The 27,390-nt window shown below is 42.2% G+C and overlaps 1 protein-coding gene across 1 annotated transcript in view; it reads right to left on the bottom strand.

Moving 5' to 3' along the window:
• LOC127657805 (triple functional domain protein-like) overlaps positions 1–27,390 on the bottom strand; it is a 188,531-nt gene that overhangs the window by 98,808 nt on the left and 62,333 nt on the right. Inside the window, exons 3-7 of the mRNA XM_052146720.1 lie at positions 22,823–22,897; positions 19,950–20,064; positions 17,329–17,521; positions 10,581–11,069; positions 7,214–7,336 (exon numbers count right to left, since the gene is read on the bottom strand). Of these exons, the coding sequence (XP_052002680.1) occupies positions 7,214–7,336; positions 10,581–11,069; positions 17,329–17,521; positions 19,950–20,064; positions 22,823–22,897 (995 nt within the window). The remainder of the gene's footprint in view (positions 1–7,213; positions 7,337–10,580; positions 11,070–17,328; positions 17,522–19,949; positions 20,065–22,822; positions 22,898–27,390) is intronic.

Here is a 27,390-nt window from a genome sequence, read left to right as displayed (position 1 = left end):
TGAACCGTGTATGCGGAACTGCCGATACAGAGGCGGGCAGGGATTCATCCAGTGCCACGCATCGCCTGTACCCGGCTGCACGCACTCTTCCCCAATGCCCCATACGTAACATCGGATCCTTCTAGTTACCCTGGGAGGGGAACAAGGCGATGTTTGCCAACATGGGAACGGGCCAGCCTGGCTGGGCCTCTTTTCTCTATGTTTCTCGCGATAGAGCAATCACGGCCGGGCCCTTACACGCATATAGGGAAGGGGTCTTACCCAGACCCTCGCGGAGACCACACCTGCCCTTTTTCTTGGGGAGGAAAAGTGGTAGACACGCCACACGGCCGCTCTTAGGGCTCGTGGTGGAAAGTATGGTGCGGTGGTAGATCCCAGCCTCGAAGGGGGAGTTGCTACAGCACGGCGCACCGGGCAGCTGTAACTGCCTAAGGGAGACACGGGGTCCGCCAGAAGGGACAGAACCGTGGAAATACACACAGGGGCATCCGCACAGGAGGCCTTCTACTTTACCTGTGGAGCACCTATACCAGTACAGGGTAGCCATCAGGGTACCCGCAGTGGCTTGGGTCGGCGAAGTTCCTCCGCTGAACCGCTGGACCCGAGGGCTGGGGAGGAATCGACCAGGGGCCCGACTCGGAGTGGGGCGCTCTGGGAAGAAGGCGCACTACTTTACCTTGACGCCAGGAAAAGGGCGCTGGCGCAAGCTGATCCACCCGGCCGGTCGGTTCACGTGTTACCGAAGTTCTCACGGGCTCGACCTGAGAAAACACGAGACGCTAACCGACTCAACGCCGAGGTTGTAAAACCTCGCAAGGTGTTGGGTGTTGCCCAACCCGCCGCTCTACAGATGTCTGCTAGGGAGGTGCCCTTGGCCAGTGCCCACGAGGACGCAACACCCCTTGTTGAGTGAGCTCGACCCGTAAGGGTAGGGGCACGGCCTGGGTGTGATAAGCCAGTGTGATGGCATCGACAACCCAGTGGGCGAGCCTCTGTTTGGAGACGGCATTCCTTTCTGCCGCCCCCAAAGCAGACAAAGAGCTGCTCAGAGCGCCTGGTGCTCTGTGTGCGGTCCAGGTAAATGCGCAGGGCGCGCGACTGGACACAGCAACGAAAGGGCTGGGTCTGCCTCCTCCCGGGCAGCGCTTGCAGGTTCACTACCTGATCTCGAATGGTGTGGTAGGAACCTTGGGCACATAGCCCGGTCAGCGTCTTAGGATCACAGACGTATCTGCCGGACCGAACTCCAGGCAAGTGTCGCTGACAGAGAACGCTTGCAGGTCCCCCGACCCTCTTAATGGAGGCGAAGCGCGATCAGCAGGGCCGTCTTAAGAGAGAGGGCCCTGAGTCCAACTGATTCGAGCGGCTCGAAGGGAGGTCTCTGGAGTCCTGCCAAGACTACCGAGAGATCCCAGGAGGGAACTAGGCCTGGCCGGGAGGGATTCAACCTCCGGCCTCTCAGGAACCTGAGGATCAGGTCGTGCTTACCCAAAGACTTGCCGCCTACAGGATCGTGGTGGGCGGCGATAGCGCAACATACACCTTGAGGGTGGACGGGACAGCCTCCTGTCCAGCCTCTCCTGTAGGAACAGAAGCACTGACCTAATCGCAAGATCTCTGCGTGGTCTTCGGCTCGGAAGAACACCAATCTGCATAACAAGCTCCACTTTAGGGCGTAAAGGTGCCTGGTAGAGGGAGCTCTGGCTTGGTTGATGGTATTCACAACGGTCGCCGGTAAGCCGGCTAGCTCTTCCGCGCCCCGGCCCAGGGACCAGACGTGGAGGTTCCAGAGGTCTGGGCGCGGGTGCCAGAGCGTGCCCCGGCCCCTGAGAGAGGAGGTCCTTTCTCAGGGAATTCGCCAGGGAGGAGCTGTCGCGAGGAGCCTGAGTTCCGAGAACCAAGTCCGAGTGGGCCAGTAGGGGGCCACCAACGTGACTTGCTCCTCGCTCCTCCCTGACCTTGCACAGCACCGTGCAAGAAGGCTCACTGGGGAAATGCGCACTTAGCGCAGCCCCGAGGGCCAGCTGTGTGCCAGCTGCCTGTCCCGAGGGGAGCCTCTGTTAGGGCGCACCAGAGCGGGCAGTGGGAGGTTTCCTGGGCGCTAACAGGTCTACCTGGGCCTTGCCAAACCGCTCCCAAATCAGCTGGACCGACTGGGGTGAAGCCTCCACTCGCCGGGCAGGCGTTGTCGCGATAGCGCGTCCGCTACGACGCTGAGCTTGCCGGGATGTGAGTGGCACGCAGTGACTTGAGTCACTGCTGGCTCCATAGGAGGAGACGGCGGGCGAAGTTGTGACATGTGGCGGAGCGCACGCCGCCTTGGCGATTTATGTACGCCACCACCGTGGTGCTGTCCGATCTCACGAGGACATGTTTGTCCCGAACTAACGGGAGGAACTTCCTGAGAGCAAGAAGGACGGTCAGCAACTCCAGGCAATTGATGTGCCAACGCAGCGGGCCCCTTTCCAACGGCCCGCTGCTGCGCGCTCCGCTGCACACGGCACCCCACCCGACCGGAGGCGCCGGTTGTGACCAGGACGCGTCGGACACCTGCTGCAGGGGCACTCCTGCCCGTAAAAAGCAGAGGTCTGTCCAGGGTCGGAGTGTTTTGAGGCAGGCGGGGTGATCCTCACCCGACGCGTGCCGCGGTGCCATGCGTGTCTCGACTCGAGTCTGGAGCCAGTGCTGGAGTGGTCTCATATGCATCAACCCCAGCGGCGCCGACCGCCAGGAGGACGCCATATGCCCCAGGAGCCTCTGGAAAAGTTTTAGAGGGACCACTGTGCCTGGCTTGAAGGAAGCGAGGCAGTCCAGCACCGACTGAGCACGCCGCCGCGGAGACGCGCTGTCATTGAGACTGAGTCTAACTCCAACCCGAGAAAAGAGATGCTCTGAACCGGAGTGAGCTTGCTCTTTTCCCAGTTGACCTGAAGCCCCAGCCGCTGAGGTGCCGGAGCACCTGGTCTCTGTGTGTGCATAGTAACTCTCGAGAGTGTGCTAGGATGAGCCAGTCGTCGAGGTAGTTGAGAATGCGGATGCCGGCTACTCGTAGCGGGCAAGGGCGCCTCTGCGACTTTCGTGGAAGACGCCGAGGGACAGAGACAGGCCGAAGGGGAGGACTTTGTACTGAAACGCCTGGTCGTCGAACGCCAACCGTAGGAAGGGTCGGTGTCGTGGCAGAATTGAGACGTGGAAGTACGCTGCCCTTCAGGTCCACCGCTGCGAACCAATCTAGATGCTGAACGCCAGCCAGAATATTTCTCTGCGTAAGCATTTTGAACGGGAGTTTTAACAAGGCCCGATTGAAAACTCGCAAGTCCAGGATTGGTCGTAAGTCACGCCTTTCTTGGGTACAATGAAGTAAGGGCTGTAGAAACCCTTCCTCATTTCGGTTGGAGGGACGGGCTCTACCGCGCTCTTGGCTAAGAGGGTCGCGATTTCGCGCGCAGGGAACTGGCGTGCTCGCCGTGTACTGCGGAAAGCGGACGCTCCTGAAGGGGGCGGAGCCGGGCAAACTGAATTGGCGTAATCGAAGTCGAATGGTCCGGTGCAGCCAGCGTGATGCGTTGGGAAGCTTAAAGCCACGCTTCCCAGCTCTGGCGCTTAGGGGCACCAAAGGGACGAGTATTTTGGACGTACCCGGCGGGCCTCGCGAGCGGGCGGAACAGGTAATGCAGCGCCGGGCGGCTTCGCTGCGGCCTGAGGCTGAGGTGCTGAGAATAGACTCAAAGCACTTACCTTGCTCCAGCGCCCGCAGGGGCGGGTTCTTGACTGAGGAGGAGGTCTGATGTTGGCGCCCTCTGAACTCGCCTGAACCGGCCAGCCGGGGACAGTCGTGGGCAGGCGGAAGGCGGATCGCCGCGCCCGTGTACCGGACTGTTGTGATCTGAAAGCACATTGCCGTGAGAACGGCATTTGCGGGCCAGGTGACCCAGAGGCAAAGGAAATAGCTCTTTTATTGAGAATGTGGGTACCACAGCCCCCGCCAGGGGTGTGGCAAATGAAAAACAAAGGATTCTCCTCCCGCCCTCCACCGGGGACGGAGCGGTCTTACCACCTCCGGAGCTAACGCCTTCGGCTCTGGGTCGGCTGTCTCAGGAACGCTTGGGAGCCTTCCGGTCCTGGAGGGGTTCGTGAGACAGGGGCGCGCGCCGCCTGCGGAGTGCTCGACGCTGGGGCTGAGAGCTGGGCCCGGTTGAGGCGGAGCAGGAGCTGGTTTCTCGCAGGGGGACGCCTCGGCGGGCAGACGGGCAGGGCCCGTGAGCGGCAGGTCTGCGGCGGGGCATGATGTGCGTAAATGGCCTCCGCCTGCTTCTTCACCGCGGAGAACTGTTGGGCGAAGTCCTCGACGGTGTCACCGAAAAGGCCAATCTGGGAGACAGGTGCGCCCAGGAAGCGGTTCTTGTCAGCCTCACGCATCTCGACCAGGTTGAGCCAAAGATGGCGCTCCTGGACCACTAGGGTGGCCATCGCCTGTCCGAAGTGCCTGCGCTGTGGCCTTCGCCGCCTCAGGGCGAGGTCGGTCGCTGAGCGCAGTTCCTGCAGCACATCAGGATCAGGTCCACCCCGCGCATGTTTCTGAGAGCTTTGGCCTGGTGGACTTGCAGGAGGGCCATTGCATGCAGGGCGGAGGCAGCGCGTCCAGCCGTAGTGTAGGCCTTCGCGTTGTAGGATGTTGTCCTACTGGGCTTGGATGGGAGTACGGGCTGACCCCGCCAGGAGGTAGGGCTACCGGGCATAGATGGTGCGCAACTGCCCTATCAACCTGGGGAATCGCGTCGCACTCGTGGCGCCTCGCCGCCGAGGGTGGAGAGAGTGGAGCTGGTGGCACCTAGACGAGCGGAGAGCGGGCTCTCCACGTAGACGCCAGCTCATCATGCACCTCCGGAAGAAAGGGACCGGGGATGCGAGGCCGCTGAACGCGCGCTGCCCCCAGGAACCAATCATCCAACCGAGAAGGCTGTGGGGAGGATGGAGGGTTCCAGTCCAACCCCACGCCAAGGCGGCCCGGCAAGCATGTCGGACATCTGAGCTGCCGGCCTCAGCCTGGGCCTGCTGGCCCAAGGCGGCAGTCCAGGGAGTCCTCGGCATCAGACACCGCGACTCTCCGATGCAGCGGCGAAGCTCATCTGCTTCGACTCGGAGGATAGACAGCCGGGCCGTGAGGCGAAGCCGCTATCGCCGCTGAAGCGTGGACGGAGACCAGCGAGCGCGGTCGGGAACGGGAGGTTCGCGGAGGCTACCCGGCGAAACTGCACCCGCTGCCGCCTCAAATCGCCTCTAGCGCCAACCGCGACCGCCCTTAATCCCGTGGGAAGAAGGAGCAATGCGGGTGCAGCTGGGGTGGCTTGCTTTCTGTTGAAAGCGAGCCACGATCGCTAACGTGGTCATGGTCATGTTCTCGCAGTGAGAACATGAACCATCCACAAACGCCGCCGGTGTGATCGCGCCCAAACACACGAGACAGCGTCTGTGGCCGCTCTGAAGCAGAGAGCACTCTACCGCGATCCAGGAACGACACAGGGGCGGAAAGGCATCTTGAAAAAGACGCGCCCTTAAAAGGACGCTCAACGCCGCTGTGTTTGCTCTTTTAGAGAAAATTACTCTTTTAGTAAAAACTCTTTTAATACACAGTGTGTGTGTGTGTATGTGTCTGCGCTGTCGGCGCTCAGGGGCAACAGTGCACGCCGTGCACTGAGAAGGAGAAAGCCGCTGTTGTGCGCCGTCAAGATCCAACAGCATGCAGATCGTCAGAGGAAAACAGGAACGCTTATAGTGGTGTGTAACTCGCAGCAAACTGCAGACAGACCATCGGCTCCGAAGAAATTTTCTGAATGAACTCCCGTGATTTGCGCCGCTTAAATACCCGTGATGTCCGGGGCGGACATGCAAATACTGGCTGCCAACTCTCATTGGCCTTTTTTCATAGATCAGAGGTGAATATCGGCGCTCAAGAGAGACCCCTAGTGTCGCTTCTCCGACACAACGTGGAGAGAGCGACAGAAGGGGAACTACTGAATGCCACTTAAAGTTATCAAACTTAAAAGTTTTGGCAAGTAGACAACAAAAATAAAAAGGCAAAAAATAAATAAATAAATACCAGAATATCATAGATACTTGAGGGGTGACTTTTTTTTTTTTTTTTACTTTTAAGTAACCACCTATAAACTACTTGAAACAACCTAGTAACCACATAGCAATATGCTAAATAGCACTCAGAACACCTTGGCATCTGCTTAGGAAGCAATCAAAACACCCATAGCATCATGGAGGTGAGTTTTGCATAGGCAAGCGTGGCCCACATTTTCTATTTTATTCAGAAAATATAGAAAATTATTAAAAAAATGTAATTAAAATGATATATCTTTTCATACAGTATATGGGGTTTTCTTCTACTTCCGGCAATTTCTTGTCCCAGTGGTTGATTTGTATTCAAATGAACGGTCTCATTTAAACTGACTTGGAAACTTTTTACCAGGCCTTCATCATTTATTTTTAGTACCTTTCAAATAGATCTGACTGTTGTACCCTTGTCTCAGACCGAGACTTTCAAATATTAAACTATGAAAATACATTTTAAAAATACAAATGAATAAATGTTTAAAACTATGATAATCTAAACCAAGACATGAAATAAACATAAAATTGCCTTAAATAAAATAATAAAAATGTAATTTCCATCAGCATCATTTTCACCGTGGGATTCTATCATGGGAATTTTCATGAAAAATTATAGAAATCTCCAAAGATGCATGCACATGCACTGTTGGACATTGATATTAGACACATACAAAAATAAATAAAAACATGGGCATGTAACACTAGACCAGTAGCTGATGAAGTATTTGTGTGGGTGTTTCTTCAACTTTTTTATAGTCAGATGGCTCTTCCTGTCTAGGCTGGTGGTTGCTGGCCAAAATTTAATGCAATATGGACTTTTGTCATTTCTACAGCATGCAAAAATCGGATCAGCACCACAGCACACACAGAGTTTTTGTGTGTCCAATAATATCAATGTAGCATTATAGACCTTCAGGCACATATTGACATGACTATTATATGACAACAGAAAATTCATTTCAGATGACTAACTGAGTCAGGTCATGTGTACAAACACGCATCATTTTAATGATGTAACGCACATCAAGCTACACTGTCATAATGCCTCAGGTGGTGACAGATATTACTGCAGGACCACTGGACACAGTCTTACCATGCAGTTCATGGCAAAGTGGTTGTGTTGAGTCTGCAGCTCCAGCACGTGTTGATGGTTGGCTCCTATCTCTGTGCTGGTGGTCAGGAACAGGCCTTTATTATGGATGATCCAGTCAAACATCTGCAGAGAGGAGAAAGGGAAGGAATGGATTGTGAAAATACTGAGAGATATGGCACTTTGAGGCATAACATTGCTACAACCTTGCAGATGCACAAAAATACATTTAGACGTGTATCATTGCGCACCCTTGAATTGCATTGTTTACAGATATTGCATTAATTAGAAGCAAACATCTCAGATGCTCTTTTGCTTGTTATACATAGATTTGACAGAGGAGACATGATATAGATTCCTTATCAATTCCTTATCTATTATTGCAGCACTTCAAAAGCCAAGCGCACGACTTACGACATCGTCTGCCCTGCAACACACAGCCTTTTGTTTTGTCATATTGGTGCACAGACTTGGGAGCAGAATGAGCAAAACAGCTGAAAATAATAATGAGACAGCAGTTCAGGAGATGTGGGTGATGTTTCATTTTATTTTGTAATTATTTTTAGTCTCCTGCTTCCCAATGCCTTGCCCTTCTATTGGTTTCTCTCTACATTTAATTGGCTATTGCTCATTACTGGTCTCTTGCTCGTCTGCACAGAGCGCACACCTGACAGCTCCTCTGCCTGATTTCAAACAGGTTTGTGTCCCAACAAGTCGCAGGAGTGTGCACACTACCTTCGGTTGTACAATCTGAGACATCTAGTTTCAGACCCGATGCTCACTCAAAACGTTAAAGGAGACGAGCTTGAGTCATGTAGAGTGTGCTAGGCTAGCTGTCTCTGTAGGATGATTCAGCTTGTTGTAGAATTCCTCATTTGTACGTTACTTTGGATAAATGTGCCAGCTATTACCATGGTGCTATGTCTAAAGCACATGGTAATAACATGGTAGTTTTGTTATAGTACAAGCTATTACCATGTGTTTTAGACAGTACCATTGTAATACCATGTTTTGTGGACATAGTACCATTGTAATACCATGTTTTGTGGGCATAGTACCATTGTAATACCATGTTTTGTGGGCATAGTACCATTGTAATACCATGTTTTGTGGGCAAAGTTCCATAGAAATGCAGTTTTTTGGACATAGCATCATGTTAATGCAATTTTTTTGAACATGATTCCATGGTAATACAATTTCTTGGAAATGGTATCATGGTAATAAAACATTTTTGGACATCGTACCATGGAAATAAATTTATTTTTGGATATTGTACTGTGATAATACCATTTGTTTGGACAAGGTTCCATGGTAATACCATTTTCTTTGGAAGTGGTACAGTGGTAATAGCCTTTTTTGGACACTCTACAATGATAGTACCATGTTACTTGGACATTATACAATATTAATAACGTGTATTTGGACATGACACAGTGTTAGTTGTACATGGTGCCATATTAATACCATGTTTTTGTACATGTTACAGTGGTAAAACCATGTTGTTTTGGAATAATACCATGGTAATACCATTGTTTTGGGAATGGTACCATGGTAAAACCCTTGTTTGGACATGGAATCGTGGTAATACCATGTTTTATGGAAGTGGTACAATGGTAATACCATTTATAAATATATATATATATACACTCACCTAAAGGATTATTAGGAACACCATACTAATACTGTGTTTGACCCCCTTTCGCCTTCAGAACTGCCTTAATTCTACGTGGCATTGATTCAACAAGGTGCTGAAAGCATTCTTTAGAAATGTTGGCCCATATTGATAGAATAGCATCTTGCAGTTGATGGAGATTTGTGGGATGCACATCCAGGGCACTAAGCTCCCTGCTCCACCACATCCCAAAGATGCTCTATTGGGTTGAGATCTGGTGACTGTGGGGGCCATTTTAGTACAGTGAACTCATTGTCATGTTCAAGAAACCAATTTGAAATGATTCGAGCTTTGTGACATGGTGCATTATCCTGCTGGAAGTAGCCATCAGAGGATGGGTACATGGTGGCCATAAAGGGATGGACATGGTCAGAAACAATGCTCTGGTAGGCCGTGGCATTTAAGCGATGCCCAATTGGCACTAAGGGGCCTAAAGTGTGCCAAGAAAACATCCCCCACACCATTACACAACCACCACCAGCCTGCACAGTGGTAACAAGGCATGATGGATCCATGTTCTCATTCTGTTTACACCAAATTCTGACTCTACCATCTGAATGTCTCAACAGAAATCGAGACTCATCAGACCAGGCAACATTTTTCCAGTCTTCAACTGTCCAATTTTGGTGAGCTCTTGCAAATTGTAGCCTCTTTTTCCTATTTGTAGTGGAGATGAGTGGTACCGGTGGGGTCTTCTGCTGTTGTAGCCCATCCGCCTCAAGGTTGTGCGTGTTGTGGCTTATACCTCGGTTGTAATGAGTGGTTATTTCAGGCAAAGTTGCTCTTCTATCAGCTTGAATCAGTCGGCCCATTCTCCTCTGACCTCTAGCATCAACAAGGCATTTTTAGCCCACAGGACTGCCGCATACTGGATGTTTTTCCTTTTCACACCATTCTTTGTAAACCCTAGAAATGGTTGTGCGTGAAAATCCCAGTAACTGAGCAGATTGTGAAATACTCAGACCGGCCCGTCTGGCACCAACAACCATGCCACGCTCAAAATTGCTTAAATCACCTTTCTTTCCCATTCTGACATGCAGTTTGGAGTTCAGGAGATTGTCTTGACCAGGACCACACCCCTAAATGCATTGAAGCAACTGCCATGTGATTGGTTGATTAGATAATTGCATTAATGAAAAATTGAACAGGTGTTCCTAATAATCCGTTAGGTGAGTGTATATATATATTTATTTATTTTTTATTAAAAAATTTTACGGTATTACCATGGTACTGTAAAAGTCAATTTTTGTAAGGATATTATATTTTGTAAAATATAAAACACATGATTTAATGTGATTTCTATTTATTTATTTTTTTTATCTAGCATTGAGTATTCTCCTAGGTAGTATCTTAAATATTATGTTATAATTACTGGGATTTTGCTAAGAAGGATCTGTTCCAGGAATATTCCCATCCTAACCCTAACCATTAATAACCTCTAAAATCAGAGAGACATTATGAGTTGAAAAGACTGACGTTCAAGCCCCACCCATTTTTCCTATGCCTAACCCTAAAATCTCTGTTTGGTTAATACCAATGTTGTTCAAGGTCTAACAAGGATCACATTACATCAGGCAGTATACACCTGCCATCGCACTACTACAATATTTGAATGCACTCTGAGACTTCTGATTCCCAGCAATTCTAGTTCTAACCCATTAAGCCTCATATAGTACCAATCACTGGAAATGATCATACCTTCTCTGCATCCTGCTGGAAGAGTCTTAGCTGAAAGCACTGATCCAGTTTGACTTTGCGCATGTGCCAGGCCTGGTGTAGATGTTGCCGTGTGCCGTGGAGTTTATCCAGCAGCGTCTGGACTTTGGGAGCTAAACCCTGGATATCTCCTCGACCTTTATCTCCACTCTGGATCCGTTGGAGCAGACGTTGGCCCTCTGCATCTAACTCCTCCACAGGAGCTTTAGTAACCTTCTTCTTCAGAGAGGCATGCTCCTCCATGGCTCGCCGAGACCCATCCAGGTCTGAGGGCAGTTCCCGCTGCGACACCATATCCTGTAGCTCCTCCAAACGGGCCAGGGCACGAGCGGCATTGTTTGTGAACTCTTCAAAGGCCACCCGAACCTCAATCCACTCCTCGTGGTTGTAGTTCAGACTGCCCTCAAAGTCTGGGGTCAGCTGGGAGGGATCGACCACTTTGGTCAAGCCCTCAAGGGACACCATGATGGTCTGAAAGGAGGAGAGAAGGAGACTGAGGTTCATATTGTGAACATACATAAGGTCCAAAATAGTGGTCAACCAATATGTTTTTTTGTATTGCCCATACCGATATCCAGAGAGCAGGGTTGCTGATATGCTGATACAATGCCGATATATCCCACAATTTAATACAGTAAATAACAAACATAGAATTGCTTTAAAAAAAATCTAACGTAGCACTATATTTACTCAATTTCACACAAAACTACAAAATAATGTTGTATTTTAAATGGTAGATAGCAGTTATGTTATGTATGACCTTGTCTTGTTTTACCGTTGCCCCTTTGTTTTCCATTTTTGTCCCTTTTGTAGCTCCACAGTCTTGTTAGCGTTCGTGTTTTCTGTCATTGTTTTCACCTGTCCTCATTAGTTTGCCATTTGCTTCTATTTGTCACCTTGTTATCTTGTTTTGAGTTCTGTTTGTTCATTGGCCCCTTTGTCCCTTGTTCATGTATTTATACCCCGGTTTTTGGTTCAGTCCTTGTCGATCGTTGAATGTTTGTGAATGTAGTTAGCCTGGTCTGTGTTCCCTGCCCTAGTTCTCTGTTCATGTTTATTTCCCCATTGAGGGTTTTCCTTTGTGTTTTGTTTATAACAAAGAAAGCTGCATTTGGATCCTCAACCTTCGTCTGCCTTCGTTGTCTGCAATTCGTGACAAGTTTCTTCAGATTTCTGTTTAGTCATCAAATTATAGTTTATTTGCACATGAAGAAATTGTTAATATATTAGGAAGAATGAAACGCAGTACTCTCAGTAGTCCAGCAACATATGGCATATACAGTGTATGGCATATCCACGTTAGCAATTGCATTTACTAAACAAAATATTGAATCAAACCAATTGTACATACAGCGCATAGTGATTAAGACATTTACTTATAGTACACGTGAAGCACTTTTCCTTGGGCTGCATCTGAAAACATAGGCAGCTGACTTGCTACCTTGCTGCCTAATCAGTTAATGGCTCAGCTGACATCTGTTTTGAATGAATGGAACTCTTAAGAAAACTGATCTCCTAACAGTTTGAAAAGCACCTCTGTACACACAGCCTTGATGCTGCACTCACGGGCTTGTGCGGATCCAGCTCATGCCTGGATCACCTGACAGTTTAAATGGCCTGGATCACCTGCTTGGATTGTCGTTATGATTTGTGAATCAGAGGAACTTTTGATCCTATTTCTGAAGTTTTTTTATTCTGGCTGATAGAATATTTGCTTCAGAGGAAGATATTAGATGAGCGTTCGATGGGAAGACAATGCTGGATTTTCACTAGGTTCGTGAATGACATCTGTTTAAACAAGATATCTGCATATTTGCAGATGGTATGTAATAGAAGTTTTATTGACATTTGCCTTTTATCATTAGAAAAGTGACAGGGAACTGCTGAGGAGTGACTATTAGAATACGTGCTTCAGAAGTAAATAAATAAGTGTTGGATCTGCTGAAGTTGTGTGAGGTTGGTTTATTACATCTGTTTAAACAAGATATGCGCATATTTGCAGACGTATATGATATTAGTTTTATTGATATTTGCCTTTTTATCATTAGAAAAGACAGTTAAAAGTTACAACTGTTGAGGAGAGAGAAGGAGAATCAAACAGGCGAGCACTTAAACATTAAGTGCACAAACGTATCTGCCGCGGCTCTGATATGCGAACCGTTTAAATGACACTGTGTTGCACACCGGTCTATTATTGTAGTAACACAATGCCACGGAACAACAAAATTAATCAGCATAACAATTTCAGCTGTTGGGTTAACTGAAAATTACTATCAAATTCAGAATCGCTTAGTATTTGTTAGAGCAGTGTTTTCCCAACCACTGTGTGCCGTGGAAAATGATCAAATTCCACAAAATAAATAAATGCATGAATTGTTTTTTTTTATTTCAGGGATCCAAATTCCTCACATTTTGGATACATTTTTTGTTTTGAAACCACAATCGGTCACTTTTGTGAATTTGAAGAGCAATGATTGAATATCACTCAAAAATGAGTAATATTTATATGCATTAAGGGTCTTTCACATGACTCATGTCAGCGCTGCAGAATACATTGAAGTCTACGAAGTGACTTTACACTTTTTGCTTCACCAGTAATGTCTTTGAGAGTACTAAACCACAATAAATATTTAAAAACTTATAAAATATTACCTTATCGTTTACGAATATCAGACTTACAGTTATTGAACTAATTTAAATTCACCAAGAAAACGCTTAGACTTAAAAATAAACGAGTCCTTTTATTACTTTCTGCTATCAAAGCAACCGCAAGCTTTTTTCTCTCTTCAAAACATTGTTTTCAATGTTTATTGTGCATATGTAAAATCACCCCTCTTTGACGCTTTCTGCAACATGTCATGTGGAGGGCAATGCGGCGCTTGACGCTGGGTTCAACCTCCAGAACCAAATTAAAACTGCCACGAGAAGTCGTCTGTCCGAGGCAAATATGCAAAATCTAATGACAATTGCCTCAGCATCAATCTCCTTGATGCAATTACGCACAGACGAGCACCCAGTTTAAGTCTATGTGGACCAGGAGGAAGGTTTGAGTTGTCAACTGATTTCTGTTCAGTTCATTTTTTATGTGTTTTGTTCATATTTTAATCGTATTTGTTATTTGTAATATTGCTTTGTTGTGCAGGCACAGTACAAATACATTAAAATGCACAATGGACAAAGTGGTGCCCATATAATATATGTATGTAATATATGTAATATATGCCTATATATATATAATTGCCCTTTTGCTTGTGAAATGGGCAAGTTGTGTGACGTTGGCACCAGCTATTGGCCCTGGCTGGCCATTCGAAAGCCCTGGCTCGCACTGGCCCGATAGTGGAAAAGCAGCTATTGATCTGCTTCTTTGTGAGAGCATGAAAATTCCAAAACACATTGTCATAATATTTTGTCTGAAAGGAGTGAGGAAATAAAGATTCCATTGGAGAAGGATCACTGTGGGACAAAGAAAGTTCAGGTGTGTGTGTTAATGTTGGATGGATGAATGGATGTTGGATAAAGTTCAGTGTAGGATAAAGTTCCTCTGTGAAAAATAAAGTACCGTATGTACTACTCAAGTGTGTGTGTTTGATAATGTTGGATGCAGTTCAGGGTAGGATAAAGTTCATCTCTATGGAAAAGAAAGCATGTAATACTCAGCGTTTCTGCGTGTACATGTGCACCTGTGTGTTTGTGTGTGTGTGTGTGCTCACATGTGTGTATTTGCACAAGCACAGGTCCAAAGCCTTTATTCTTGCAAGCACACATGCACAAATGTGCTCATCTAATGGATGAACATGCTCATGAACATTAAAGCTTTCTCTTATTTCTCTTATCCCCATTAATGTTCAATGGTCAGTCATTTTTGTCTGGGAATACAAAACCTATGCTAATTGACAGAAAACAAGTTGCCAAAAAAAATCTAATCCAATATTTGGTAATAATATAGCATAATGAGAGATTTATAAGCTATTTTTAAGAGGCCGGTCATTTAAAAAAATATATAATTATAATTTTGATAACCTGTGTGAACAAAGTCAGCACATTTTAGTCCAATAGGATAACATTAACTAGTATTTTCAGGCAATAGAAAATCATGAGGGTACCATGGTACCACAATACCATTTCTGTTCTTTACATTCAGTTGTTGATCAAAAACAACTTCAAAAAAACATTGAACCGTGCATCGCACAGTTGAAGTAAAAACATTTGTGTCCTTTCTAGTTAACATGTGCTCATTTAAAGGCACTGTTTAAATGCCGTTATGTGTTAAAGAGACAGTGCCGGGTTTAGCACATGTTCAACAAATCAATGTAAATAATTGTAAATAGTACAAATTATGTAATTTAACAATAAATATGTATAAAAAGAATTATATATTAAATATAATATCTTATTTATTGATTGAATATATTTATTCCTTTTAAAAAGCCAAAATGTGACCAAAATGATGAAAAAGTAATAAAATCTTATTTGTAAAATTAATATTTTCCTAATGTACCTATAGTTAAAAGGTCCCCTGTATAATTAACAGCATTAGCAAAAGGGACATTATAACTGAAATAAACCCACATGAATTGATATTAAATCTAATCTAAATCAGAACTCAATCGAATCGAGAGCTTGTGAATTGGAATCGAACTGAATTGGGAAATCTGTATCAATGCCAGCCCAAGTATTTGGCACTGTGTATCTTAAAGAGCGTTTTTGTGTGTTTCAGTGAAAGCAAGGAATTCTGACATTTTGCAGAAAGACATTTTTTTATATATAAGAAAAATATTTCTTACACTATGTGCAGTAAACTTTATTTCTCCCTATCTACCGTAATGTGTTTTTGTATCTGTTTGATACCTTGCAATATGATTGAATATCTCTACACTCTTTCCATAATTCTTGATACATGTTTATATACAAAGAGTGATTTTGTCCACTTGTTATTTCAGAATATAACATCAGAATGCATTGTTTTAAATGTGTACATACTTTGTTAAAAAGGACAGCTGTATAAGAACCAAAAAAGACCATTGCAACTTGTGATAATATTTTGGCAGCACTGGGTTCTGAATACATTGCTTTTGTCAGTGACTCAGTGGGAGGTCTCCAAGAAGCCAAAGTCTTTTTTAAAACAACAATGCAATTAAAAGGTGATAGTATGATGAATGTGACCCCTTCAGCTCAGTTTTATAGAATGCTTTAGTCAAAGGGAGCCAGAAAAAACATTCCAGAGATTGCAGCTCAGGTCATATTGTTAAAGACAACAGCAGAAACATTAGGGGATACTGGACCCTTACGTCTGGGTGGTGGACATAGGCAAGAACTCTGTTTGTCATTGTAAGCTAATTTAAGTCAGATTTGTTATGCCACTACAAAAATCCAATGCGTTTTTTCATCAATTACACTTAGTACAATGTAATAACACTTTTGAATCTTGCACTGCTGGATAAATGCAAGATGCAGTCCTGTCAGACTGAAATAGGTCAGAACTAAATTAGAAAGCTCCACTTTCACATCAGCACCAATGAACGTTACAGTAAAATATATGCAAATTGTGTTATATCTTTCCTCAAGAACAGAAACGCTGTAAAAACAGGTATGGCTATAAAACAAAGAACAAAGATTTTGCCATTGCAATCTCTGGTGAATCGATTTTACAATCCGAGACGATAGGAGATTTTACAATCGAGACGATATCAAATACTGTACTGAACACATATTATTATTTATTTTGTTTTTATAGCTGTAAAAAACAAATGAACAAAAAATATCAGCAGTCCGGTGTGCCTATGCACTGTTTCACATCTGTGTGTGGGTGTGTGTGTTATACAAGCGCTAATGTAAAAGCATGGATAATCTTGCTCGATAAGCATCTGTGAGAATACAAGTTTTAAACTATCATCGTGGTGCTTTTGTGATAGTTTGGCTGTTTCTTTCAGACAACAAATGTATTATATGCCTGAAAAGACTGTTTGAGTTGCTGTTTGTGTGAATGAACCGCATCTGCACCTAATAAGCAGACGTGGCTGCATGCATGGGAAGATCGCGTTTAGATATGATGGCTGTGCATATACGAGCTGTGAATTGTTACTGTGGTACTTTGGTGACAATTAGGCTGTCTGTTACATAAAATAAACATATGTACTTGAAAAGACTCAGAGTAGCTGTTTGTTTGATGAATGACAACCGCGACTAATTTAAACAAATGGCAGCACGCATCGGAGAAAGATCGAGTTTGATGTATTGACTGTGCGTATATGAGCTGTGAACTTTTATTGTGGTACTTTGGTGACGAATTGGATCTATGTAAAATAAACGTATTATGTGGTTTAAAACAGTGGTCTTAACCTTTTTGACTAAAAGGCCCCCCACTGTCCAAGACAATATTTGAAGGCCTCCTCGCCCGAAACTAGACATGTCTGTTTAAAATAATATATCATGGATCATTTTTTTTTTCTAGAAGTTTCAGAAAGAGTCAGTTTATAATTTGTAGGCATACATCTTAAAGCATTTTTTAGCATTTCAATAAAGTAGGATTATTTTAATTATTTTAATATTTCAAATTTTAAATGAATTTTAAGTCATCTTGAGGCCCCCTTGGAAGTGTGCTGAGGCACACTTGTGGGTCCCGGCCCACTGGTTGAGTAGTAACTCATAGTAACATGTATTTGAATGCACAAAAATACTTTTAATCACTGCCATCTTCTTTCAAATAATTCACAGGAATAACCTGCCTTACCTCAAATTCAAACTTGGAACTGCCGAAATTAGTCCTCTGCTTCTGCCAGAAGTTGTCAGGTTTGATGATGAGCGCGATGTGGATGCAGGATGGAAAGGACTCTTGCAGAATCTTCAGCAAAGGTCTGATAGAGTCCCATTTGGATCCTCGCATATCCACGATGACCGTGAAGCCATGTCTGCTCACCTCCTCGCTACACAAACAAACAAAAACACAACCTCAGCTCGTCTACAAACCGCTGGCACATCATAAAAATACAAAATGAAGTGAGGACCTTGCATTAAAAATAACACTCACCAAAGTATGTTTTGCAAAAAAAAAGAAAGAAAAAAAGAAAACCTTTCTTGCTAAATTGGCACAAAATAGCTGCAAGAGAAAAATAAATAGGGGAAAGAAAAAATCTAACTAAAGAGCTCTCTAGCTCGAAAAGCAGCCTGTTAACTCTAAGAGTGTTTTCCTATACACAGCTGCACAGCTTCTCTGCTGTGATTCTTAAATGGCAGCGAGCTCTGAACTCTAAATCGTTCGAGAGAGAGAGAGAGAGAGAGAGAGAGAGAGAGAGAGAGAGAGAGAGAGAGAGAGAGAGAGACGAGGCAGTGAAAGATTACACAGAATGAAGAAGGAGAAGATGAAATGAGTGCGACCGAGAGACAACAAGAATGAGAAATAAACTGATTTGGGGTGATAGTATGGATGGACATGTCAGATTAAATAAACTGGGAGAAAGAAAGATTATTTAGAATTCAGGAATTACATAATAGGCTCAAATGAATGTTCCAGATTCAAAGTAATAGCAAGCCAATTTCAACTTAAAACAAACCAACATTAACAAGGTACAAAAGTTGACGGTGTTATTCTTATAATGGAAGTCTAAGGGGCAAAGCATTCTGCAATGTTTAAAGTAGAAATATAAAGCTTAGAATTGCTTATATAAATTTTTCCATACAAATGTGTGTTAGCGGTAATTTGTCTAAATAATTATTTTTGCATTGGGACTACTGGTCTAGACGAATGAACTTCTGATTATATATTAACAATGAAATTTGTTTGTTGGTTAAGTTTGCGCCATGTAAACAATCAATTTCTTGTATCCAAAAACGTATAATGTAAAAGTTACCGGCTTTACAAATACTGGATGTAACTAAGCACAAAAAAGTATAACAAGTATAAAACATTATCGTATTAACACATAACCTTTAAGCCTTGTGTCTATACTTTTGAAACTGTGTGTATTTTTACAGTTAAATGTATATTAATTGAAACCAACTTTAAGCTATATTATTACACTAATCTTTTTTTATGTTAACACATATAATGTTTAAGTCTGATGTTTTCCATTGTAAGTGCATTACTGTAAACTTAATTTTTTGTTTCTCTTTACAGACTGAGGAGCAAGCTAATATTCTTCTTTTGAACTTGTTTTGGACCCAAAACATTCCTTGTTGAAAAAAGGGAGAGCAAGAAAATGGAAGAGAGAATACTCTTAGAGAAATTGAAGAGGGATGGAAGTCGACCAGTGTGGCACAAAAAAATGCAGTTCCAAGCCAAGGAACATACAGTATATATACCACTGAAGCACAACAGACACCAAAAAGAAAAAAAATGAAAAAGGTTGCAAGAGTCTATACTCCCTCACTAAATCGCTTGTTTTCCTAACCAGGGTCATACTTTGGATATCAAACATAATTCTGAAATTTTTGCACTTCTAAGCAATCGTCAGAAGAGAATTATTCCTTTTTAAACTATCACACATGTAAAAAAAGTGTTCACCACATTGAGAAGGGCTCAAAAAGAGCATAAAGTCTGGGCAAACCCTAAGGCAGATGCTAACCTAGATAACATTTTGAACTGTGCAGAGTTAGATCCCTCTGGCTGAAAGCAGCGGTTCACGTGGAGCTGGTTGAGTTTCACAAAAAGTCAAATCAATGGTAACTCCAGAAGGACACAGCAGGGGAAAGACAAATTGCCCATGTGATGTTTAAACAAACCAGAAAGCTGGGAGTGAAGTACTTCAAAACAAAGTCTGGAAATTTGTACATTTTCTGAACTAAATAAGAGTGGTGCTTGCTCTTGCTAAACCCGTTGCAAAGATGATAGGTGCTGCTATGTAGTTGCTAAGGTGTTGTGGGTGGTTGGTTGCTTTATGCTTTTATAATATTCTGCAGCCTAGCTATATCTTGGGTCCCTCATTTAATGTAGAGTAAGTCTTTTTTGTAAAAAAAAAACCTCTTCTCAACAAGGACAGCAAGCAAAACGAATAATGTCAACATGAAAAGAACTGTGATATTTAATTAAATACTTCAAAGAAACAGAGAATTATCCAACGATAAACACTTCAATGCAATCAGAAATCACCACTTGTCACTGAATGGGCAATTTCAAATGAATTGACCATAAATAGACCAATTGCGGAACTATATTTCCTTGAGCAGCTTATGGTTAAGAGACATGGACTATGCTGACTGGACTGTATCTTCACTATTACAGTAGCTCCCTTGGGATCAATACTTAAACTTTTGCACTGACTGCACCTGATCCTTTACAACAACAGCTATACATTTTGTTGAATGATAGGTACACACATTTACACACAGACAAAGACCCACACATGCAAGTAGTACCTGGGGATGCCGGCGAGGTACGCAATGAGTCGTCTGAGGTCCTCCTGTCGTATTCTGTCATGGTTACTTCTGGCTGGAAATGTGAGGACTGGCCCTCCACGACGATCTCTTCCACCTGCAGGACATATAAGCACCCTGTATATCTGATTCTGGAAAATCTCCAGCTAAACTCTGAGAACATGAAAGAGCCTCTCCAAACATGTGTGTCAGCAAAGCATTTGTAAAATAGGACAATGGCTATATCTTAGGATCACAACAAATCCAACTAACCTACTATACCTACACACAGTAGTGATGTTTAGGATCACTATAGCCAAACAGTCTATAGTCAACTACACCAAAAAAAGCTGTTTCTATATAAAATTGCTTGACTTAAAGTTTTGTTTAAAGGGGCGTTCCACCTAACGGTGATATGTAGCAAAGATGCTAGTCAAAGTTATCTATATTCCTTAAGAGTTTACAATTTGTGGCGACATGTTTAAGGCCCCAGCACACTTCCTATGGAATCTAAGATTGAATGGGTGTGACATTATTTAGAACAAAATCTAGGCAAAAAGAAGGTGTTTTGGTGGTATGTAACAGCTTTCCATTGGACCATATCATCAAGTTGTGACCTAGCGCTACACCTACTTTGAGGCCGACAGCTAATTCCAATTCAGTCAGTTAAGATCAGTCAATATAAACACACCAGCGTGTAGAGTGAACTGTGAACAGTGAGCTGGTGAAAACTTACCTACATCTCTACGATGGTTCACATAGAGATAATTTCCAAGAACTTGTCATGCAATTATTATTTTTTTGTTTAATTAGTCTACAATAGGAATCAAATCTACTCAATTACTCTTAAGTGCCCATTCACTGTTGTTTGAAATGCTGTCTCTCTCATGTGCCTTCTGCAGCAAAAGCCATTCACACATCTGTCCAAAGTAATATCTGCCTGTCATCATTCTTTTGTCTGTGTTCTGCACATTAACACAATTTTACACACCCATATTTTCAGTATCAGTCATCATAAATTACAGTAACAGTGTAATAGGCACACATTATGGTTGCATATAGCGTGTTAGCACATTAGCACCATGTATGTCAAAAATATCTTCTGCATATACGTATATGAGTTTAAATCATCATCGAGTAGTTAACACAGCTTCTTATACTGATCTGAATTAATCTCATAGAATGAGGCATGAAGTCATTGATAACACATTTTAATGTTGTAAAGTGGAGGAGGGTGGGGCCGGGCTGGAACAACACACGCCTGGTCCCCAATCAGCCTTATAGGGTCACGCAAGGGATAATGGTGGCCGGTGACAACAGTTCGAAAGAGAGAGAGTGACAGGCAGCTGCTCAGTATGTTTATGTTGGTGTTTTTTGGTTCAGTTTATGATTAAACTATTATTTATATTACAAAGCCGGTTCTCGCATCCTCCTTTCCCTTAACCCCCTTACATATGTCATATGTTTTACATGTAGTCTTGAGCGTCCTCATATTTAAATGTTCCTCTAATCGCCTCCCACAACAGTGTGGCCAGTGTCTGAATGTTTGCAAACAGTATGTCACTGCTCAGCTGTTTCGAAGTTCTTTTTGGCTCTGAGTGTAGAACGAAGCACTATCAACTGACATTTTAATGAAAGGACTGACCAAGATATTCAATAGAACAACTCCCTTTGTGTGCCACATTTGAAAGAAAGACCACATCCACACTAATCTGTTTTTTTTTTTTAATTTAAATTTTCCAATGTTATTGTTTTCTCCTTTAACAGTGAAGGAAATTCTGTTGCAGTGTGGGTGAGAGGCGTTGCAAAATAAATGTAGGGTGAGCATATTATGAAAGAAATTTCATTTTTGAGTGAACTATCCCTTTAAGAAAGAATCAAAATATAATTTTTTTCCTAATCAGTTGTGACACCGAAAACCGCAGAGCACCAGGACATTTTATTGATTGCTTTGTTTCTATTTTTGTGGTGACATACTGAGAAGCCCCACCCACATGAAATTACTGTGAAATCTCACTGGTCGAAAATTCCTCTCCACATAACTGTACATTATCAAATATCTTCTGATTGGCTCTGATTGTGTCAAATTGCTGAGCAGTTTGCCGTACAGTGCGGACGGACATATTTCTTATCACTGATAATTTGTTAAAACATGTCTGATTAGGACACAGTGAAATACTGAATTTGATTTTTATTGTATACTTCATTGCATACAGTCATATAATTACTTCATAGAGTCATTGCATACCAACCTCCATTAAACTCTTTCCTTTAAGTACAGAAGTGGAAAAGGGCAAAGTAGGAAATGAGTTTTATCTGTACTTAAGGCAAGCTAAGCTGACGACAAGCAAGTTGGCCTGCCAAAGATTAAGATATTGGTAAGATATCTGGGTCAGGAGCCAGCTCAATCATCACTGCATTTCCCCAGTGATGCCACTCTGCCTTTGAGCTCACATATCTGAGAGAGTTTTAATGACTGTCACAGCAAATAAGTTTCCTCTCATTAAAATTCATAGAAATCCAGGTCCTTGGAAATGAAGGGAACGGGTCTAAATAAATGGCATCCAATATTATATGAAACAAAAATGCTGCTTTGAAAAAGATATGTTATGTTTTTCTTGGATATGTGGGTGAATCTCATGTACACTGACAAGAAATGTCATATTTCAACCTTGAAATTTAAGTAATATATGATTTTTTTGCATTATGACAATTAGGCAGCAGTTTGTGTGTGATTTTTTTCTTTAACTGCTGTAATGCAATAAATGATTTTTAAATGATTTAAGAATCTAATTAAAAAAAAAATATTCAGAAGCCAAATTTTCTGAAAGAAGGAAAATGTTTCCTTTACAGACTCAAATGGTTTGTTGGCTCACCTGATAAGAATGCCACCTTCTCTTTAAGAATGGGCAGAACTTCAATGGCCTTCATGTCCTCATTCCTGTGGAACCCTGGAAAATATCAAAAACTGTTCAGTCTTCAAAGCACATGAAGACAAACACACTCATGCGCATAAACATGTAAACATGAAAAGCAACACATGGCATAATTTATTTATGGGCCTGATGAGTCTACATTTTTGAGTGAGCTCTCTGGAATAATGGTTGAAGAATGACTGAAACTACGTGCCATCTTATCCAAGAGCACGATTAAGATTTCTTGATTTGCCTTAATGTGTTGAAAGAGCACTGATTGCAAGATGTGTGCTGTTAACAGCATATTTACAGCTCTATGGCATGGACAGATTTGATAGCCCACTCCACCTGCTCCTCCTCAACCCTGATCCTCATTCTCTCTCTCTAACCCGCCTACTAACCAGATGGCAAGATCTTAATAAATCCACAGCCTTGTCAATGCATTTGCACATACAGCATGCAAATGTACACTCATTGACACCAATACTCTCTCAAATAGAAATAAACCTATAGTCAAAATTCTGCATTATACATTTCTTTTTATAAAACTCATTATCAATGAAAATGACAAAAGACTACACACATCACATGTCTAAAGAATGAACTGGTCATACAAAAGTAACAAAACTAAGTTACAATTAGGGATGCAGCGATACCACTTTTTCTCTTCCGATTCCAATATCAGAAATCTCAGTATCGGCCGATACCGATAACAAGCCGATACCAGTGATGTTTTATGGCATAATCAGTTTATAATATCTTTACATTATTATTTGGAAGTAATTGTGCTCTTGAATATGTAAAGAAACACAAACCTCTAACTACACATTATTTCAATATAAATGTATAGCTTATTACACTTTATTATTCACTTGTATACCGGATAATGTAGCACAAAATTAACATTAATTCAAGTCTTCAGTAGAAAAGAAACCAGCATCTAATTTTTGCCTTTTATTATTATTTTTTTTTTTAATGTTTCAACTTGCATCAGGGTCTCCAAAAAAATTGCCCTGGAGGTGAGTGTGAGTGTATGTCTGTCTATGTGTGGCCCTGCGATGGACTGGCGACCTGTCCAGGGTGTCCCCCGCCTTTCGCCCAATGTTAGCTGGGATAGGCTCCAGCCCCCCGTGACCCTGTACACAGGATAAGCGGTTGACGATGGATGGATGGAACTTGCATCAGGACTTTTCTTTTGGATCTCTTTTTTGTTCAATTTAGTTGTACGATATCAGTCCACTTTTCTTTCACAGTTATTTTTTGGAACCCATTCAACTTAAATATTGTTATATATTGTAAACTAATACTAATGATGACAATAGTAATACATTGTTATTAATATATTATTATTGACTTTTCATTTTAAATACAACAGTAATATATTTAAATCTTTTTAAACAAATCACGCTTTTATTTTGACATTCTGAACTCCAGTAATTCCTGTATGTGTCTGTTTGTAGGCAAGTTCACAGTTGAATTCACTTCTTATTCAAATTCTGGTCAAATGCACCTCCGATGCCGTTCTAAATGCATATTATATGTGAACCGAACTATTGAGCATCTACATCTGAGATGCTGTTCATGAGTAGCGCTCAAATATTGTGCACCGCTGTGAAGGAGTGCATCACCAGCATGTGCGTGAGTTTGTGTCATTAGAGCAGCACCATTCACTAACGCTGCGCATACTGTATATTTACTTATTAAACAGCCTTTTGTGATTCACAGAGCTATTGCCCATCTTCAAGTGGCTTTGAATAAGTCATATGAACTACTTTAATTGTGTTTTTATGGTTCTTTTATGTCATTTTTGGAGCTTGACAGTAACAAACATGACAAACACACAGTATCAGATTTGGATCGGGCTCGACGGACTGATACCCAATCCATCTAAAAGCTTCAGTATCTGAGCCGATACTGATCCAGGTATCAGATCGGTGCATCCCTAGTTACAATAAGGCTCCGAAAACCTCAATTACCAGAAAGCAAATAGTGCAATGCCTGGATGCTGGGAGTTTGGGATGGGATTATCTGTTTGACCAATGGCAGATGCAGGAATATGAGAAAACTCTCTGAAATTGTTTTTTATTTTTATAGTTCCGTTCAGTGATGCAAGTGGTAATTACACATTAACTTTTATTTTATCTTATTTATTAACTTATTTACTTACTCAAAATGTGATTTTTTTTGTTGTTGTAGAAATTTTTTATAGAAAATGCATTATTCATTAACAATTATGTTGATAGATTTTGGAAATGTCTCAAGAGATATTAATTGGTCATCTGATAATATGCATTTTTTGGGGAATATCTTAAAATGGATAAATATTGGCAGATTAATCAGCCTAGTCAATATATCGGCAATATATCACTAATTCTGAACCTTAAGTGACATATTACAGATAAGTTCATATTGTAAATATGTCTACATTTTTCTTCACACTTTCTTTTAGATGAAAACAATGCCTGTACATGATATATTTGTACTAGCAGGGTAGTGGAGTCTGCTATACATTCAGGGCAAAGGAGAATAAAAACACAGACACACTAAAATAAATAAATAAATAAAAATTGTTGAGCAAACATAAAAAGTCAAGGCAACATAATTCAGCAGGATCTTTGAGTCTTAATTGTCCACAGTAACATTGCTTAGTTTAGTCAATGTGAATTTGTTTGTTCATTAAATGGCAAAAATCTTGAGAAAATGACTAATTTCTTGCTCAGCCAACAATCAGTTGGCAAAATGAGAACTTTCATTTTGTCACTATTTCAATCACTTTTATACGACGTTAACTGCAATCTTTGCCTATGAAGAGAGAGGTGTCTTGCAAGGCAAGGCAGTACATAAAATTGTTTGACATAAACACACAATAGGCCGCAATGATTAACGCACAAACCACAATAATGCTGACAATCAACAAACATCATTCATTTAAAAGAAGAGCTACCATCACCACACAACAATTGACTAGCAATGGCAACAAAAAACAACAAAAACAGAATAAAGTCAGCAAACAGCAAAAAAAAGCTTGTAACACTAACCACACAATTTATTCATGTTGCAATGCTTGCTGGAGACTTGCAAATCAGTAACATTGTTCAATGTGAAATTGTTCATTCAACTCTGTAAGACTAATTGGGACAACATTTGGGGGACTATTGTTGGTCTAACATGTTTTTATATAGATGCAAAGTAATCCACATTTTGAGTTTCTGCGACTCAAACCCCCTCTGGATAAAATTATATATATATTTTAATATACATTATGCAAACATAAATCAATGTAAAATTGCTCCTGAGATTTTACATTTTTTTTTATTATTGAGTGTGGATGTTTGGTTTTCACAATGGCAGGGCTGAATGTGGGAATATTAATGTGAATGTTAATAGGAGGTATATCTATAGGAAGCAGCAACTGCCTTTTTTCACTCCATTTTTTCTTTAAACACCCTCAGGGAAACAACATTACCATATCAAACCCTGCACGGTCCAAATCCATATCTAATATGGTACAGTTTATAATAAAGGTGGGCAGAAATATTTTAAAGAGCATTATAGTATTTTACAAATTTTCTTATAAATTTTGCTTTTATTATTATAGCATAATACATTTGATTGAGATCAATATAAAGATCTAAAGACACAATAAATCTTTATTTCAGAAACACAGTGACTTTCCAATGACTGTGCTTTTCTTACTCATTGTATCTGGGTCAACATATTGCTGTGCAGCTTTAAAGGCCAAGCGTATGCCGTGTTTGTTTGAATTCATTTATTTAATGTTTTATTAAATCGACTGTCATATCCCAGTATGGAAAGTCATCATAATAAATCCTATTCCAAATTTAGCTATCCCAGTTATCTACATTAACATTTATTCATTTAGGAGATGCATTTATCCAAAGCGACTTACAAATGAGAACAAGAGAAGTGAATCATTCAAGTTTCAAAATTGTTTAGAGAAGTACCCCAAGCAAGGAGGACAATATATATATAAAAGACTAAAGGGATTGGGTCAAGTGCTCACAGAAGATATGTGTCTTTAGATGTGTCTTTAGATGCTTTTTGAAGGATGTTAGATAACCAGCTGCTCGAGTGGATTTTGGCAGGTCATTCCACCAGCGAGTAACAGTTGATGTGAAAGTCCTGGACAGTGATTTTTTGCTTATTTGAGATGGTACTATGAGGTTCCATTCACCCAATGAATGCAAATTCTGGAGGGCACATAGACCTGATGTAGTGAGTGTAGATAGGGGGGTGCACAGCTGGTGGTTGTTCTGTAAGAAAGCATTAATGCGAGCAACCACTGGCAGCCAGTGCAGTTTTATGAATAGCTGTGACATGAGCTCTTTTCGGCTCGTTGAAGACCAATTGTGCTGCTGCATTCTGGATCATTTGCAGAGGTTTGACTGTACATGCAGGAAGGCCTGCCAGAAGACCATTGCAGTGGTCCACCCTGGAAAGCACAAGTTCCTGGACAAGGAGTTGTGTGGCATGCTCCGATAGGAAGGGCCTAATTTTCCTGATCTTGT

This window comes from Xyrauchen texanus, chromosome 17, assembly GCF_025860055.1.
Source record: "Xyrauchen texanus isolate HMW12.3.18 chromosome 17, RBS_HiC_50CHRs, whole genome shotgun sequence".
In the NCBI taxonomy this organism is placed as follows: domain Eukaryota; kingdom Metazoa; phylum Chordata; class Actinopteri; order Cypriniformes; family Catostomidae; genus Xyrauchen; species Xyrauchen texanus.
This window is presented reverse-complemented; position numbering and strand designations above follow the sequence as displayed.